Source organism: Dendropsophus ebraccatus, chromosome 2, assembly GCF_027789765.1.
Source record: "Dendropsophus ebraccatus isolate aDenEbr1 chromosome 2, aDenEbr1.pat, whole genome shotgun sequence".
In the NCBI taxonomy this organism is placed as follows: Eukaryota; Metazoa; Chordata; class Amphibia; order Anura; family Hylidae; genus Dendropsophus; species Dendropsophus ebraccatus.
Genome location: NC_091455.1, coordinates 137,882,039 through 137,901,563, shown reverse-complemented (window position 1 = coordinate 137,901,563; position 19,525 = coordinate 137,882,039). Strand labels below are relative to the sequence as shown.

General features: G+C 46.3%; 1 protein-coding gene across 2 annotated transcripts in view; it reads right to left on the bottom strand.

The window, feature by feature from the left end:
* Positions 1-19,525, bottom strand: part of TPK1 (thiamin pyrophosphokinase 1) — a 429,239-nt gene that overhangs the window by 391,195 nt on the left and 18,519 nt on the right. For both annotated transcript variants that reach the window (XM_069958392.1, XM_069958393.1), the window contains exon 2: positions 7,224-7,285. In XM_069958392.1, coding sequence (XP_069814493.1) covers positions 7,224-7,266 — 43 coding nt within the window. In that variant the 5' untranslated portion in view covers positions 7,267-7,285. The remainder of the gene's footprint in view (positions 1-7,223; positions 7,286-19,525) is intronic.

Sequence of the window (19,525 nt, the reverse complement as noted above, 5' to 3'; positions counted from 1 at the left end):
TCTAACCAGTACATTTATTACGTAGAAGACTATTATTATACATTTCTAACAATGGGGGAGGGGGAATGCAGTGATACACTGCCCTTTTAGACAGCCCGATATGCATGGAGATATAAGGCCAATAGCGATAAATTTTGCCACCACGCAAAAGTGCAATGGGCCAACGAGTTCTTTGGCAGATCACTTTCACTTTTACATGTGACGATTATTGGCTAAATATGCATTTACAGTATAGTAATTAAGTGGCCCTTGTAAAAGGGTCTTAAGCCGATACAATAGGACAAGTTACAGCCAGGGCCGGCGTTGGGGGGGCAAACCGGGCAATTGCCCAGGGCCCCCATCCCCTGAGGGCTCCCTGCAGCTGTATTGCCCCTTTGGTCATTGCAGCATATTGCAGCAAAAGTAAACATCTCTGCAGCTAATTCCTGCCTGGTGACGATTACTTTACATAGCACTGAGCAGCAACAGCCTGTGCTACCTGTGCTAGTCACCGCCATCTTAACCCTTAGGCGACCCTGGACGTACCCACACATCCAGGGCTGCGCGTAGCCCGGGACCACGGCTATTAGCGGGCACAGTCGGATCGCCGTGCCCGCTAATAAAGTAATCGGATGCAGCTGTCAAAGCTGCCCAAACTATTAATTAATCACATTCCTGATCTCACTCGGTAAATGGCGTAAGCAAAGTGCAAAATTGCCATTTTTGGACGCATCAAATCCAGAAAAATTGCAATAAAAAGCGATCAAAAAGTCGCATATGCGCAATCAAGGTACCGATAGAAAGAACACATCATGGCGCAAAAAATGACACCTAACACAGCCCCATAGACCAAAGGATAAATAAGCCTATAAGCCTGGGAATAGAGCGATTTTAAGGAACATATATTTGTTAACAATGGTTTGAATTTTTTACAAGCCATCGCATAATATAAAAGTTATACATGTTACATATCGTTGTAATTGTAACAACCTGAGGAACATATATAACAAGTCAGTTTTACCCCAAGGTGAACAACATAAAAACGAAAAACCCCAAATAAAAGAAATGCTTTTTTTTCAATTTCACCACACATTGAATTTTTTTCTGCTTTCACAGTGTACTTTATGAAAAAATTCAGCCTGTCATTGCAAAGTACAATTAGTGGCACAAAAAATTAAGGCTCATGTGGGTCTCTAGGTGGAAAAATGCAAGTTCTATGGCCTTTTAAGCACAAGGAGGTAAAAACGAAAACACAAAAATTGAAATTGGCCTGGTCCTCTAAGGCAGTGATTTTCAACCAGTGTGCCGCGACACATGGTCGGGTGTGCCGCAGGGAAAGTTCCCCAAACTATGGTGCTCCTGAGTTTTGTTCCCCGGCAATGCGCAGCAATTAGTGGGAGATTATAATGTGGGCTGCTGTTTGCCTCACCTACTGGCCGCCTGTAGCGCCCGGACGTGCTCCTCCTATCCAATCAGCGGAGACAGGGAGCGTGGTGCGCTGCGGCGGGCCGTGATGCACGCATCCAAACAACGTGTGCGCTACGGCCCGTCGCAGCGCACCGCGCTCCCAGTCTCCGCTGATTGGAGGAGCACGTCCGGGCCCTACAGGCGGCCAGTAGGTGAGGCGGACAGCAGCATCTTGGAGGAGGTGAGGAGGAAGGGGGGGGAGAAACCTGGGGATGGGGGAGAGAAACAGGCGAAAACAATGGGGGAGAGAAACCTGGGGATGGGGGAGAGAAACCTGGGGATGGGGGAGAGAAGCATGGGGGAGAAACAGGGGGGGAGAGACAGGGAGACACAGGGAGAGAAGCATGGGGGAGAGAAGCATGGGGGAGAAACAGGGGGGAGAGACAGGGAGAGAAGCATGGGGGAAAGAATCCTGTGGATGGGGGAGAGAAGCATGGGGGAGAAACGGGGGGGGGGAGAGACAGGGAGAGAAGCATGGGGGAGAGAAACCTGGTGATGGGGGAGAGAAACCTGGGGATGGGGGAGAAGCAGGGGGGAGAGAAGCAGGGGGGAGAGAAACATGGGGATGGGGGAGAGAAGCAGGGGGGGGGGAGAAACAGCGGAGAGAAGCAGGGGGGAGAGAAGTTTGGTGGAGAGAAGCAGGGGAGAGAAGCACAGGAGAGAATCATGAGGGAGAGAAGCAGGGAGGAGAAGTATGGTGGAGAGAAGCACAGGGGGGAGAAGAAAACAGGCCCAGGTTTCACACTGAGTGAGTATAAACACATTTAGAATCTATATTATTAACTATATGTATAATATGTACTGTTTTAGTGTCATTTTGTGCCATTTTGGTTGGTGGTGTGCCCCGAGAAGTATAAAAAGTGTGCCGCGGCTCAAAAAAGGTTGAAAATCACTGCTCTAAGGGTTAAAGAGTCACTGTCATATATATATGTATATATATATATATATATATATATATATCTCTATTTATTTATTTATTTATTTTATTTTTTTGCAGAAATCAATATTACATGCGATTTTAAGAAACTTTGTAATTGGGTTTATTAGGCAAATATGCCATTATCTTTATTCAAAAAGCCTTTTCCCAGGTCCCCTCCTTCCTCCTCTTTTCCATTCACTGCAAAATAGGAAATTGTGTCTTGTTGCATCAGACACAACCCTGTCTGTTCTATAGAGAAGGCAGGAGGGAGGAGGGAGATGAGTCGGCAGCAGAGAGCAGAGAACAAAGGATTACAAAGCAGGGAGCTGCATGAAAGCACTATTAAGAGGTCAGAGAGGTCATTGCTGACTGTCAGAGGATATAGCCAGTGATGTAGCTGTAAATTAACTTTTTGTTGTCCTGTTTTGGTGCATCATCTCCCTCCACCCCTCCCCTCTCCATAAACAATGATGAAGAGAGAGGGGAGAGCTTCAAACTGCTTTTTCGTGATAAAAATGCATTTTTCGGCTAATAAATCCAATTACAAACTTTCCTAAAATTGCCTGTACTATTGATTTCTGCAAAAAAAAAATAAATAAATAAATAAAAAAAATTAAAGGACAGTGACACTTTAAGAAATTTACCATCAGGCTCCTTCCCCTCAGCTGACAAGGCTGCAGCTTCAGTCGGGACATGGGGGGACTGCAAAATGCTGCGGTATGACTCAACACACAAGGGAAACTACCAGTATCTGTCAGTATATGCATGCTGATTTAACCCTTTCTTGACTGCAACCAGCTACAGTAAGTAAATATTCTATATCTGTTTACAATGTGCTAAGACACCATATGTGTGATATGTTATGTATGTATGGTGTACTATGCATGTGCTGTGTATGTGGGATATATGTGTGGTGTACTATGCATGTGCTGTGTATGTGGGATATGTTATGTATGTATGGTGTACTATGCATGTGCTGTGTATGTGGGATATGTTATGTATGTATGGTGTACTATGCATGTGCTGTGTATGTGGGATGTTATGTATGTATGGTGTACTATGCATGTGCTGTGTATGTGGGATATGTTATGCATGTGTGGTGTACTATGCATACCATTGTCTGTTCTGTATAGTGTGAGATAAATAGATGTAAGATAGAGATATATATATATATATATATATATATATATATATATATATATATATAGGTAAAGGGTATGGTATGCAGGAGTGTGGGTGCTGGTGTGCCATGGATTTTTGTGTGAAAAGTCAAATATTCATTGCACAGAAGTGGTATCACACATCCTGCTTCCAGTGGTTCACCTCTATGTGAAGAATCACAGCTAAATTATTGACAGGTGTCAATGTGACGGCATAAATATGCATTCATCCATGCTGCCAGTTGCTCAGCACACCAGCAGTGCATACATACAGTCATTGCTACTGATGTGTCTTCAGGCCTCGCTCTGGAGGAGGTGGGCGAATTCAAGATACAGCAGTGGCTGGAGAGCAGGACGGGAGCTGATGGTGTTCCAGACCCGCCTCTGTGACATGGTCAGCCCGGAATAAAGAATGTTTTTTAGGAACACGCCAGATCACACTACAGCGCTGAAGGTTTGTATGTTCATCTTGTGTAATCAGCAACAGGAAACTGGCAGCACAGATATATGCATATCCCAGAACCCAATATATGCATATCCGTGATGACAGTTTCCCTTAAAGGGTGAGTGATACATCAGAAAATAAGTACTTTTCTCTGATCTTGACATTAATGTGTGTGATTTCCGACTCCTAGCTCTTTGTGTGTGGTTTCTGCTGCCTGTCTCGGGTGTGCGTATTTTTATTGAGTGGTTGTTACTGTATAGGAGTTTTATTGGTCTTTCACATTGTGGTTTTTATTTAGTAACACGATGGTAATATTATTCATTCACTATGTGATGGTAGAGGTCATCATGTGGCAGCATTATTTGGGCCTTTAGGGGGTATTATTGGTAAAACTGATCTTCTATATTGCTGTTTGTTCTGTAATATAAGATAACAGTATGAAAGTATGGAAAGGGGTTTTCTGAGCAAAGGGAAAATTTGCAGAAACTCTGCCATCATACAAAGCAGCCACATTACAAAGCAGCCAGACCTGACCAGAGGAGGCCAGACCCCCAGGGAAGAGCAGGAACCTGGACAGGTGAGATTGTTATCCCTAGAACTACAACCCCCATCATGCTGTGCTAACAGTTCATGATGAGTTGTAGTTTTGCAGCCTGGGGCTCTCAAGGTTGCAGAACTACAACCTCCATAATGCCCTGCTGGCAGTTCATGATGAGAGTTTTAGTTTGGCAGTCTGTGTCTCTCCATGTTGCAGAAGTACAACCCCCATCATGCCCTGCTGGTCGCTAAGATGGGAGTTGTAGTTTTTCAGCTGGGGAGTCAAAGATAGGAAAACAATGATTAGAGAATGACACAGTACAGTACATTCATTATAGGGGACAGTGGTGCAATACATGAGGGGACACAGTGACCGTTCATTAGAACACGGTGGCACATTAGGGGGTGTCACCTTAGAGTAATTGGAAATTTTTTATTTTTTTTTTGGACGGCGAATCATCGCATGGAATGGGGGCCCCTGAAGCTAAAATTTTCCACCAGGGCCCATCAGCCTTTAGCTATGCCCCTGGACCTGGTTGTACAAGCGCTAGTCACATGTATTGGGCTGTAAAAATCTGAAACATATCCTCCATGTCTGAACTCACCCTACATAATTTCAAGAGTCTATAAAAGCCTATTTTACATGCTCATGACATCACTACAACAAGCAGTGACATCACGTAAATGAAATAATTGGTGAGGTCATCCCAGGGCCCTATAAAACAAGGTGCAGAGCCTCAGACTCTCTGTTCTTAGGGACTCACTTGCGATCACATTGTCTGTACTACCTGTGCGTTCTGCCTGCGTATACTGCCAGTTTTTTCTAGCTTTTCTGATTTTTGTCAGTCCATGGAGAGAGAGAAGAGGATTGGCAGAGATCTTGCCTTTTTTGGCAACCTTCTGTGCTATTTGGTTCCAATCCTGGTGGGCTGTCTTACTACCAGACAACCACTCACCTAGATTGAACCCTTCATCAACCTGCTGAGCTGGGGCAATTCCATCAGCGACCCGCTCAGCTGGGACATCACCAGGGGCCTGCAGTGGCTAAACAGTTCCATCAGAGAGCAGCCCAGCTGGAAGATTACTACCAAGCTGCAGAGGCCCAATTCCAGCACCATCAACCTGCAGCGTAGCAACTGCAGCACCATCAAAATGAAGAGTCCAAACAACACCATTGGAGACCTACCCAACTAGAATATGACCACCCGTGACCTCATTTCCATCACCAGCCATCTCCAGATCGCAGAAACTATCTTCACTGGCCTGCTTAGCTGGCTGACTGCTATTATTGATATGCTCAGCTGGATACCCACCACCAGCCGCCTGCTGAGCTGGATTTTCACTAATAGCACCCTGCTAGCCTGGATCTCAGCTGCTGTAGAGCGGCTGAGTGTTATCACCACCACCTGTGATTTCATCACCTGGATCTGCAGCAGAAGAGATCTGATCATCTGGACCACCACCCTTACCCGCAGCAGCTTCCTGCAGATCTGGACGACCACAGCCACCTGAATCACCACCACTACCACCGGTGAGCTGATAACGTTGATTTTTACCATCACCACTAGTGATCTGCAAGCCACACTGAGCAGCATCAGTGAGAAGCAGGTGTGGATTGCCACAACCCTCCAGCTACTCACCTGGGCGACCAGCCGCTGCAACAGGTTCTCATGGCTGATCACAGCGCGTGAGACATTGTCCTGGACTAACACCACCAGCAGGATGCTGATCGGCGTCCTACAGAGCATCAGACTGATTTTGCGATGCTTTACCAGTACCAAGGAGCTAAGAAAAAGCCATTGCCATCATCTCCAAGGAAGTGCTCAGTGTTTTCCCCACAACCACCACACCTCACTCCGAGGGGCATCCCTACTGCCAACAGCGAATGATTTAAGAACTTAAATAAATGTTTTTCTTTTTGCCAAAAATGTATTCTTCTTGTTATTAGTAAATCGACATAGGGGGAATTTATTATAGACCAGAATTTTATACGTCTCTATACTTTGGAGTAAGGTGTCCAAGGGTGTAAGTGTGTAAAAATGATAATGTGGGACACTATAAACACCATACACCACCTCTCTTACACTGTACCCATCAGCTCTGCTCCCCCAAAGATGGCCGCTCTGCAGTACTCAGTTATTGTGTAAGGTGAGGAGGAAAGGGGAACTACAACCAAAGGGGACGACACCCAAGAGCTCCCCCTGCTGGTAACTCTCCTTCTGCAGCTCTTCTCTCTCCCACTGGCTGTAGGAGTATACGCTGCCCAGACAAAAACACCCTGTGGGGTCTCGGTAGATTTATCACACAGTGTCCTTGTTTACAGATAGTAACCAATCACAGCTTAGCTTTCACATATTATTTGCTCTTGAAAAGTGAAAGGGAAACTGTGATTGGTTGCTATGGGCTACTAAAGGAAATGTATTATGCTGCTATGGTAAGAGATCCATAACAACCAATCACAGCTCAGCTTTTAACATATTATTTACCAGGAACAGATTATAAACAGGGAACAGGTCATAAAGAAAACACTGAGATTTCTCTTTTCTAATCCATTCCTGGCTTTTGCTTAAAAAATCTGTCAGATAAATCTGTCTGTGAAAACGCACCATTAGTCACCCTAATGGTAGGCAAAATGTTACTGATCAATCTTCTCAAATAAAAAAAAAAATATGTTCAAACCATCAATGTACTACATATTGTACATAACTATGCTCACCTGATAACTGCAGACAAGCCAGAGGGGTAAACTCTTTCTCCATTTCCAGCTTTATATTTTACCTGGAAATAAATTAAAAGTATATAAAGGGACTTATAAATAGGAGAAATATACGTGCTTAAAAAAAAAAAAAGTTTCTAGAAGATCCTGTGCAGGATGAAGGAAAATATTTGAGTGCTTTGTAATAACTCATGCAGGCTTATGCAATGTAGACCTTCACTTGGCAATGACTGTGACATTTGTGTGACTTTCAGGTTACAGCTCCTCAGCTTGTTTAGCAGTGCTATTTTTCACACACTCAAGCCTGTGAAAATGGAATCTGAAGCTACATATCTGTTCTATCTAAAGTTGTAAATAAGCTCTCACCAGCAGACAATAGATGTCCAACAGAGAACTGACATCACCTTTAGAAGGGACACATCCTGACTAAATATACAGTGATAACAATAGTACGTTAAGGTGCATTACCCACTCTTAGTCATCTAAATAATTGGACTTTTTAATTTTTCATCTTTTTATGTTTTTCATTCAATACCATTAATTCAGCAAGGTGCTTCCGTATGATTAAAGTGGAGAATGTCAATCAACCACAGCTTTCTCTCTCCTGGTTTATGCCCTGTTAGACTGAGAGATTGCATTTTAACCCCTATTCACACGCTATATACCCTTTTCACTTGTAGATTGATGATGAATAGTGTGGAAAAAATGTAACTCATATAGCAAATAACCATGTGGGAAAAGACTTATTTAATGTACACATCAGTTTGTAGTTAATATATAGGTACTATACATTTTACAGAGAACATTTTACAAATGACACATTTTATGCCCTGCTGCGGGAGGATCCACTAGATAGCAGCATCACCTCGCGCAGCTGCCTCCCACTCACATCTTACTCACATTGTGGATCCACAATACACCTAGCCAGGTGTTAGCAGTTTCTGGAGAAGGGTGAGGCCCAAGTATTGTATTAAAGGGACTAACCACTTGTACCTTCGGATAGCTGCTTTTAATCCAAGATCTGTCTTGGGGTCCGTTCGGCAGGTGATGCAGTTATTGTCCTAAAAAACAACTTTTAAACTGGCAGCCCCGTGCCCAACGGCCGGGGCTTAGAGTATCTGTGCCCTAACTTTGCACCACCCCTACGTCCCTCCTCCCCACCCTCTTCATCATTAGGAATGCCACTGGAACATTTTCTCCTGTCTGAACATTACACTGGTGCCTTAACGATCTAGCCCATGTTCAGTATTCACACAACTGAGGAATAGGAGACAATCTGCCTGCCTGATGAGGAGGGCGGGGAAGAGAGACAGAGAGGTTGTGCCAGCCTAATGCAAATACAAACTAAGCCCCGACCTTTGGGCACGGGGCTGCCAGTTAAAAAGTTGTTTTAGGACAATAACTGCATCACCTGCCGAACGTACCACAGGACAGCTCTTGGAATAAAAGCAGCTATCCGAAGGTACAATCAGTTTGGGGGGGGGGGGGGTCAGATTGTGGGTACAGAGTCGCTTTAAGTGCGTACTCAGCACAAAGGTTACGATTAAGGTTATTTATTGGTACATGGTTATGTAAATTTTTTGTCAAAAAGATTTTTTTCCCCCCTACCAATAAATAACATTAAATCGCAACCTTAGTGCAGAGTACCTACTTAATACATCTAGGGGACATAAGAGCCCTGAAAGGAGAGGAATGCAGCCCAAAAGAAACAAGGTAAACGGAAAGCGAACAAAACTCAGAGAAAATGTCACCAGAGAGTCACTGGATGTAACTGCAATGGAATCTCTCAGAGTTTGTACTTGTAGCAATAGTGGTTGTGATGTGGCAGTATTGCTTAAAGCGGCACTATGAGCAGGTTCTGCCGAGAGAACCTGCTGATATACCCCAAGAGCCCTTTACCTTAGGAATTGATAGCAGTTAGAACTCTCCGCCTCTGCAATCTTCCTAAAATCGCTAATTGCCCTTATGCAAATAAGGGGCTTAAGAGCACTTGGGGCGTCGCCTGGGTCCCCTCCTGTGCCGCCCCCTCCAGTTTAGTTCACCCAGCACAGCCTCCTCCCATCCCGCCCAGTCCACCCCCATCTGTACTGCCCCCCCTCCAGTCTAGCTCGCCCAGGCAGCATCCTCCCGTCCCACTCAGCCTGCCCCCTCCCATGCCGTATGACAGCTGTTCAGGACCCCAGGACACTAGGGTGCTCACTGCTATAGTTTGCAGATAGCAGTAGTGTGATCAGCGCTGGGAGACTGGGTGGAGCTGGATGGTAAAGCTCAGCCCAGCCTCCCAACGCGTTCTTGGTATTTGCAAACTATAGCAGCGAGCAGCATACTTTCTTGGGCTACTGAATGGCAGAAGATTGTCCCCCGCACTGTCCAGGGCTGGGAGCAGGCTGTCAGCTCAGTGGCATGGGAGGTGGCGGGCAGAGCTGGTGGGACAGTTCCGAGGGACAGTGCGGGGGACACTCCAGCTCCACCCAGGCTCCCAGCGCCAATCACACTGCTGCTATATGCAAAATGTAGCAGTGAGCACCCTACTGTGCTGGGGTCCTAAACGGCTGTCATACGGCATGGGAGGGGGTGGTATAGATGAGGGCGGGACGGGAGGAGGCTGTGCTGGGTGAACTGAACTGGAGGGGGCGGCACAGGAGTGGGCAGACTGGGCGGGACGGAGTGGAGCTCCTGGACCTAGGTGATGCCCCAAATGCTCTTCAGTCCCTAATTTGCATAGGGATATTACCGATTTTATGAAGATTGCAGAGGCGGATAGGAGCGGTTCTAACTGCTATCAACTCCTAAGGTAAAGGGCTCTTGCGGCATATCAGCAGGTTCTCTTGGCAGAACCTGCTGATAGTGCTGCTTTAAGCATTTTATGTAAAGGTAATTTATTACTGTGCACAGTTTTTCTTTGTTTGGCAAAAATATTTAAAAAAAAAAAAAAAAGGTAAAAAACTGAAGTTCTGCACCTAATAAGGGATTTTGCTCCTACATTGTTAACTTTTAAATAAAACTGATATGTTATCTTTATTCTGTGGGTCACTAGGATTACAGCAATAGACAGTTTATAGATCTTTTTACTACCTTTAAAAAATTTGTAAACTTTTTAGAAAAGAAAACATGGTTTTGAATAGTTATATTCAGGCTTCTATAACCTCGTCATTTTTCCATCTATGTAGACATATTAGGGTGGTTTTTTTTTATAGCAGTACCAGACTTAGGTGGACCAGACTTTTTTTTTCCATTTTATCTAATAGATGATATCACCAATTTTTTTTTTTTTTTGTTTAAATTGATCACTGTGCAGAATCAATAATGGTTTATTTTACTCATTGAGACAGTTCCACATGTTTTGTTTATGGTTTTTATTTAGAAAAATTAAAGTAAAACTGCATTTGAGGTAATACGCAAATTAGGAAAAGTTTATTTTACAGATCATAACCCAGCTTTGCCTATGATACTGTAGATATGCACATAAAAGAAAGACGTAAAGGCTACTGGTGGCAACGTTTCGGTCGGCACTGCCACCTTCCTCAAGCCTCTGTAGCTCTGTATAGAAAAAAAAAAAAAAAAAATATAGCAACCAAATTAATATAATACAATAGTGGAAAATACACAATCTACCCTCCATCAGTCTAACTAAGATATGCCAGCAATTCTATATACGTAGTGCACATGCATCCCGCCTCTGCCCTGACCCTTGTTTTTTAACTCACAGCATATAACATGTGTCATCCATATTGAGCGTTGTGACGTATGACGTCACCCCACGTTCCGCTCCGGATATGCTTTAAAATCTTCATACGTGGCTTCATGCCAGCCGCTGGAGTTACAGCACCATTTTGTTTCAGGTAACATCTACTGCCATCTACACTCTGCACCATGCTACAATATTCTTTTGATCTTCTGCATAGTACCTTAGGGTAGCTTCACACATACCGGATCTGCAGCAGATTTCACGCTGCAAGTTTGCAGAGAAATCTGCTGCGGATCCTGGTAGTGTGGCGGTCTTTGGGGTTAAATATCCGCAGCGGAATTATCAATCCACTGGGCATATGTAAGCCGGCCCCTTTAACGCCCCTGGCCCCTAGCTTACATTACCTTACAGCTGTGTGCTGTGACGTGTGTGAGGCTCCCCTCACTCCCCATCAGCGCTGTGTGTATGGGACTCATTCAGCTTCACACTACAGGATCCGCAGCGGATTTCGCAGCATGAAATCTGCTGCGGATCCGGTACGTGTGAAGCTACCCTTAAAGTGAATGTACCATCAGGCCTGGGCTGAAGCACTGGAGGTGGGCCAACCCACCCCCAGTGGAAGGAAACCCCCGCCCCTCTATGATAATGCTTAATTCATTCTAATAGAGCTGCGTCATAGAGGGGCGGGGGCAGTGCCCAGGCCTGATGGTACATTTACTTTAAACTTTGATGTATGTCTGCTATGGCGATTTGTATCCACTACCGTTTATAAGTCCTCTCTTCTGCCTTTCCTCCATCTTCCAGTCTTTCACCTCCATTGTTTAACTCTGTACCAAGTTACTGCCACTTTATTAGTTATATTTATGCATATATCATATCTACCTTAGAACTGAATATGCCATGTTTCCCCCATATGTAATATTTATAAATTATATATATATATATATATATATATATAGATATATATATATATATATATATACACACACACTATTTAAGTTCTAGTACCATGGGATTCTACAAACTATATCATGTTTTCTTTTGATTAATTTTCATGTGTCTAAGTTCTAGCATTATGACAGTTTACAAACTATAGCATGTTTCTCCTATGATTGATTTTTATGCACATGGCAGGGATCTTCATGCATATGACAGATTCTTGCATAGAATCCATAAATCTGCTTTGTTCTGCGAAGCAAATTCCACCAATTTGTTAAGGAAATTTGCAAAAAAAATAAACGTCGGCCACACATGCTTTCTATAGTGTCATTGGGCGGGAGAAAAGGCCCTTCTGTGATAGCACCTCAGCCTCAATATAAGGGGTCTCCAGGGGTGGCCAGTCGGCTGTGTGTGGAGGAGACAGCATGATGGCAGCAGGCAGTTAAAGCAGAGCAGGGAGAGACTAACAGAGCCATTTAGGGACAGAGAGGAGAGGATAGGAGGGCTGATTGTGGGTGATTTTTTTGTTATAGCTCCCAACCAAGTGTCCAGTTCACCAAGTACTTGGGTGCCTATAGAAATTCACTGGGACCAGTGAAGACACAGTCATATTATTTACTCACTAGGCACTGTAAACTCCTATTGAATCATACCAATTTACTGGGACCAGTGAATGAAGTGTGCGCCTTACATAAATCAGTGGTCGCACTCCACTCCTACTGTGTTATATAAGTTGGGTTTCATTAGATTGGAGGATGGACTGACTGATTGACATTTTTTTAAATTATGATGCAATTTTTAACACTTTTAGGCTGCGTTTACACATAACAGATCCGCAGAGACTCGCTGCGGATCGCTGCCCTGTACACTCTATGAGCAGACAAACTCGCAGCAGGATGCACATCCCGCTGCGAGTTTGTCAGCAGTCCGCCCCGTTACACCCCCCCCGCCGCCGGAGCGTATACATTACCTTTTCCGGCGGTTTCCGGCACGTCCCGCTGGGCCAATAAGAGTGCTGCCGCACCGCAGTGCACTGATTGGCTGAGCGTGATGTGAAGACACAGGGAGCAGGTGAAGTATACGCTCTGGCGGCGGGGGGGTTAGCGGGGCAGGCTGCGGACAAACTCACAGCGGATGTACAGGGCAGGGATCCGCAGCGGGTCTCACTGTGAATTCCCGAGAAATCCACTGCGGATCCGTAACGTGTGAACGCAGCCTTAAACGAACATACATTAACAAAATTTGTCCTTCTGTAATAGCCCCACATTCGTTAAGATTTTATTCACGAATCTTAACGAATTTGACCCAAAATTTGCAATGCTTGCAAAACTAATTTCCAGCCGCTTCGCTCATCTGTAGCCACTACATATATACGCATTTATATTAGCCGCTATATTATCTAGCTCTCTCATGTTTTTATGTATATATATATATATATATATATATATATATTAATATATATATATATATATATATATATATATATATATAATTAATCATTTATTTAGATTTGAGCACTTGTAAATATTTCTTATACACTTTATAACGTACATTATTGTGTATATGTATCTTCATAATCTGCCTTCAATATGACTTATCTATTGTTTACGTTTACATGGAGTATATTCCATTTTTATTGTACTATATTCATTTGGTTGCTATCTTCTATTTTATTTACAGAGCTACAGAGGCTTGAGGAAGGTCGTAGTGCTGACTGAAACGTTGCCACCAGAAGCCTTTACGTCTTTCTTTTATGTGCATATCTATCATTGGCAAGGCTGGATTCTGATCTGTACAATAAACTTTTCCTAATTTGCATATTACATCAAGTGCTGTATTACGTGAGTTTTGCTATATGGGATTAAGAAATTACTGGCACTGCTACTTACGTAGTAATGAAAGAGAGTGCAGAACGGTTTGAACTTTGATTTATTTTGAAAAAGAGAAAAGGGAGGTGATTTAAACTTTTTTGAACATTTTTTTTTCCACATTTTTAAGTCCCCTTAGGATACTATAATATGCAATCTTTGGATGGCACATACTGATCAATACTATGCTTCTGCACAGCATTGATCAGTTATATAGGTGCTCTAATGATTAAGCCTGACAAAGCAGTCCACCTTGTCTGAGGGTGCAGCAGTCCCAGAGAGTCTGACCCCATGCCTGAGCATGGGAGGACATGACTGAAACCTTTAAGTATGTTAAAGGACTAAATAAGGTTCAGGAGGGAAGTTTTTTTAGTAAAAAAATTTAACTCAAGAACAAAAGGACACAGTGAGAGTTAAGTTGGGGGAAAGATCAGATACTTGGAACAAACTTCAGCAGATGTACACGAACTGGAGAGAATGGAACGGCTGCACATCCCATCTATGGCTGATACTAATGCCGCCAGGCCTATATTAAAAATCAACACCAAAGTGTCTGTATATGAATTGATCAAACCATATTGCCCCGTGTACCACCGCGCAGGTCCTCTGGTCCACACGGGTCCCTACGCTAACTCCACACCGTGTAGGTCAGCGACCGCCAACCCCGCAAAGCGTGCACGTGCAGGGAAGGGAGGCCATGGAACGGCCCTGCAACCCCAATGTCACAGGACCAGACCCAAAAAGCCCCACCAAAACCCAGCCAGCACAACCGGCGGGGAAGGCTGCCCCCAAACGACACAAGTATGGATATGGTATTACACTTACCATTGCTGCTCTCACAGAATGGGGAAGACATAGGGTCCAGACATGTGAGCACAGACATATCCTGCTAATTTTGGTCATGTGGGTCTTATAAAGGAGTGCTAGCTGTTCAGAGAGGGAGAATTGCAAAACACGAACTGGAGAGAATGGAACGGCTGCACATCCCATCTATGGCTGATACTAATGCCGCCAGGCCTATATTAAAAATCAACACCAAAGTGTCTGTATATGAATTGATCAAACCATATTGCCCCGTGTACCACCGCGCAGGTCCTCTGGTCCACACGGGTCCCTACGCTAACTCCACACCGTGTCGGTCAGCGACCGCCAACCCCGCAAAGCGTGCACGTGCAGGGAAGGGAGGCCATGGAACGGCCCTGCAACCCCAATGTCACAGGACCAGACCCAAAAAGCCCCACCAAAACCCAGCCAGCACCACCGGCGGGGAAGGCTGCCCCCAAACGACACAAGTATGGATATGGTATTACACTTACCATTGCTGCTCTCACAGAATGGGGAAGACATAGGGTCCAGACATGTGAGCACAGACATATCCTGCTAATTTTGGTCATGTGGGTCTTATAAAGGAGTGCTAGCTGTTCAGAGAGGGAGAATTGCAAAACACGAACTGGAGAGAATGGAACGGCTGCACATCCCATCTATGGCTGATACTAATGCCGCCAGGCCTATATTAAAAATCAACACCAAAGTGTCTGTATATGAATTGATCAAACCATATTGCCCCGTGTACCACCGCGCAGGTCCTCTGGTCCACACGGGTCCCTACGCTAACTCCACACCGTGTAGGTCAGCGACCGCCAACCCCGCAAAGCGTGCACGTGCAGGGAAGGGAGGCCATGGAACGGCCCTGCAACCCCAATGTCACAGGACCAGACCCAAAAAGCCCCACCAAAACCCAGCCAGCACCACCGGCGGGGAAGGCTGCCCCCAAACGACACAAGTATGGATATGGTATTACACTTACCATTGCTGCTCTCACAGAATGGGGAAGACATAGGGTCCAGACATGTGAGCACAGACATATCCTGCTAATTTTGGTCATGTGGGTCTTATAAAGGAGTGCTAGCTGTTCAGAGAGGGAGAATTGCAAAACACGAACTGGAGAGAATGGAACGGCTGCACATCCCATCTATGGCTGATACTAATGCCGCCAGGCCTATATTAAAAATCAACACCAAAGTGTCTGTATATGAATTGATCAAACCATATTGCCCCGTGTACCACCGCGCAGGTCCTCTGGTCCACACGGGTCCCTACGCTAACTCCACACCGAGTAGGTCAGCGACCGCCAACCCCGCAAAGCGTGCACGTGCAGGGAAGGGAGGCCATGGAACGGCCCTGCAACCCCAATGTCACAGGACCAGACCCAAAAAGCCCCACCAAAACCCAGCCAGCACCACCGGCGGGGAAGGCTGCCCCCAAACGACACAAGTATGGATATGGTATTACACTTACCATTGCTGCTCTCACAGAATGGGGAAGACATAGGGTCCAGACATGTGAGCACAGACATATCCTGCTAATTTTGGTCATGTGGGTCTTATAAAGGAGTGCTAGCTGTTCAGAGAGGGAGAATTGCAAAACACGAACTGGAGAGAATGGAACGGCTGCACATCCCATCTATGGCTGATACTAATGCCGCCAGGCCTATATTAAAAATCAACACCAAAGTGTCTGTATATGAATTGATCAAACCATATTGCCCCGTGTACCACCGCGCAGGTCCTCTGGTCCACACGGGTCCCTACGCTAACTCCACACCGTGTCGGTCAGCGACCGCCAACCCCGCAAAGCGTGCACGTGCAGGGAAGGGAGGCCATGGAACGGCCCTGCAACCCCAATGTCACAGGACCAGACCCAAAAAGCCCCACCAAAACCCAGCCAGCACCACCGGCGGGGAAGGCTGCCCCCAAACGACACAAGTATGGATATGGTATTACACTTACCATTGCTGCTCTCACAGAATGGGGAAGACATAGGGTCCAGACATGTGAGCACAGACATATCCTGCTAATTTTGGTCATGTGGGTCTTATAAAGGAGTGCTAGCTGTTCAGAGAGGGAGAATTGCAAAACACGAACTGGAGAGAATGGAACGGCTGCACATCCCATCTATGGCTGATACTAATGCCGCCAGGCCTATATTAAAAATCAACACCAAAGTGTCTGTATATGAATTGATCAAACCATATTGCCCCGTGTACCACCGCGCAGGTCCTCTGGTCCACACGGGTCCCTACGCTAACTCCACACCGTGTCGGTCAGCGACCGCCAACCCCGCAAAGCGTGCACGTGCAGGGAAGGGAGGCCATGGAACGGCCCTGCAACCCCAATGTCACAGGACCAGACCCAAAAAGCCCCACCAAAACCCAGCCAGCACCACCGGCGGGGAAGGCTGCCCCCAAACGACACAAGTATGGATATGGTATTACACTTACCATTGCTGCTCTCACAGAATGGGGAAGACATAGGGTCCAGACATGTGAGCACAGACATATCCTGCTAATTTTGGTCATGTGGGTCTTATAAAGGAGTGCTAGCTGTTCAGAGAGGGAGAATTGCAAAACACGAACTGGAGAGAATGGAACGGCTGCACATCCCATCTATGGCTGATACTAATGCCGCCAGGCCTATATTAAAAATCAACACCAAAGTGTCTGTATATGAATTGATCAAACCATATTGCCCCGTGTACCACCGCGCAGGTCCTCTGGTCCACACGGGTCCCTACGCTAACTCCACACCGTGTCGGTCAGCGACCGCCAACCCCGCAAAGCGTGCACGTGCAGGGAAGGGAGGCCATGGAACGGCCCTGCAACCCCAATGTCACAGGACCAGACCCAAAAAGCCCCACCAAAACCCAGCCAGCACCACCGGCGGGGAAGGCTGCCCCCAAACGACACAAGTATGGATATGGACACCTGAGTGCACATGGTTTTAATCCCTCCTGTTTTTTCCCATTCTGTTTGCTGCAGCTATGGTGAGCGCAATACCTCATCCAGACTTGTGCTGCTTGGGGGCGACCTTCTCCGCCGGCGGTGCTGGCCGGGTTCTGGTGTGGTGTTTTTGGGTCTGGTCCTGTGGCATGGGGGTCGCAGGGCCGTCCCATGGCCCCCGTTCCCTGGCTGTGCACGCCTGCGGGGTTGGTGGCCACTGACTGGCACGGTGTGGACTTAGTGTAGGGACCCATGTGTATCAGATACCGGCACGAGGTACATGGGGCAGTATGGCTTGATCAATTCATACACAAAATTCTGATGTGTTTTTTATTTAGCCAAGCGGCACTAGTATCAGCCATAGGTGTGAGGTGCAGCACTCTGTTTCTTCCCTGAACCGCATTTTGTTTCTCTCTTTTCTCCGTGTATTGCACTCCTCCTGGTGAGACCCACATGACCGCAATTAGCAGGAGACACCTGAGTGCACATGGTTTTAATCCCTCCTGTTTTTTCCCATTCTGTTTGCTGCAGCTATGGTGAGCGCAATACCTCATCCAGACTTGTGCTGCTTGGGGGCGACCTTCTCCGCCGGCGGTGCTGGCCGGGTTCTGGTGTGGTGTTTTTGGGTCTGGTCCTGTGGCATGGGGGTCGCAGGGCCGTCCCATGGCCCCCGTTCCCTGGCTGTGCACGCCTGCGGGGTTGGTGGCCACTGACTGGCACGGTGTGGACTTAGTGTAGGGACCCATGTGTATCAGATACCGGCACGAGGTACATGGGGCAGTATGGCTTGATCAATTCATACACAAAATTCTGATGTGTTTTTTATTTAGCCAAGCGGCACTAGTATCAGCCATAGGTGTGAGGTGCAGCACTCTGTTTCTTCCCTGAACCGCATTTTGTTTCTCTCTTTTCTCCGTGTATTGCACTCCTCCTGGTGAGACCCACATGACCGCAATTAGCAGGAGACACCTGAGTGCACATGGTTTTAATCCCTCCTGTTTTTTCCCATTCTTTTTGCTGCAGCTATGGTGAGCGCAATACCTCATCCAGACTTGTGCTGCTTGGGGGCGACCTTCTCCGCCGGCGGTGCTGGCCGGGTTCTGGTGTGGTGTTTTTGGGTCTGGTCCTGTGGCATGGGGGTCGCAGGGCCGTCCCATGGCCCCCGTTCCCTGGCTGTGCACGCCTGCGGGGTTGGTGGCCACTGACTGGCACGGTGTGGACTTAGTGTAGGGACCCATGTGTATCAGATACCGGCACGAGGTACATGGGGCAGTATGGCTTGATCAATTCATACACAAAATTCTGATGTGTTTTTTATTTAGCCAAGCGGCACTAGTATCAGCCATAGGTGTGAGGTGCAGCACTCTGTTTCTTCCCTGAACCGCATTTTGTTTCTCTCTTTTCTCCGTGTATTGCACTCCTCCTGGTGAGACCCACATGACCGCAATTAGCAGGAGACACCTGAGTGCACATGGTTTTAATCCCTCCTGTTTTTTCCCATTCTGTTTGCTGCAGCTATGGTGAGCGCAATACCTCATCCAGACTTGTGCTGCTTGGGGGCGACCTTCTCCGCCGGCGGTGCTGGCCGGGTTCTGGTGTGGTGTTTTTGGGTCTGGTCCTGTGGCATGGGGGTCGCAGGGCCGTCCCATGGCCCCCGTTCCCTGGCTGTGCACGCCTGCGGGGTTGGTGGCCACTGACTGGCACGGTGTGGACTTAGTGTAGGGACCCATGTGTATCAGATACCGGCACAAGGTACATGGGGCAGTATGGCTTGATCAATTCATACACAAAATTCTGATGTGTTTTTTATTTAGCCAAGCGGCACTAGTATCAGCCATAGGTGTGAGGTGCAGCACTCTGTTTCTTCCCTGAACCGAACTTCAGCAGATGTGGTTGGTAAATTTACAATAACAGAATTTAAACATGCCTGGGATAAACATATATCTATCCTAAGATAATAAGAATGGAAATGCTAAAAAGGGCAGACTAGATGGACCCAGTGGTCTTCTACTGCCAACAATATTCTATG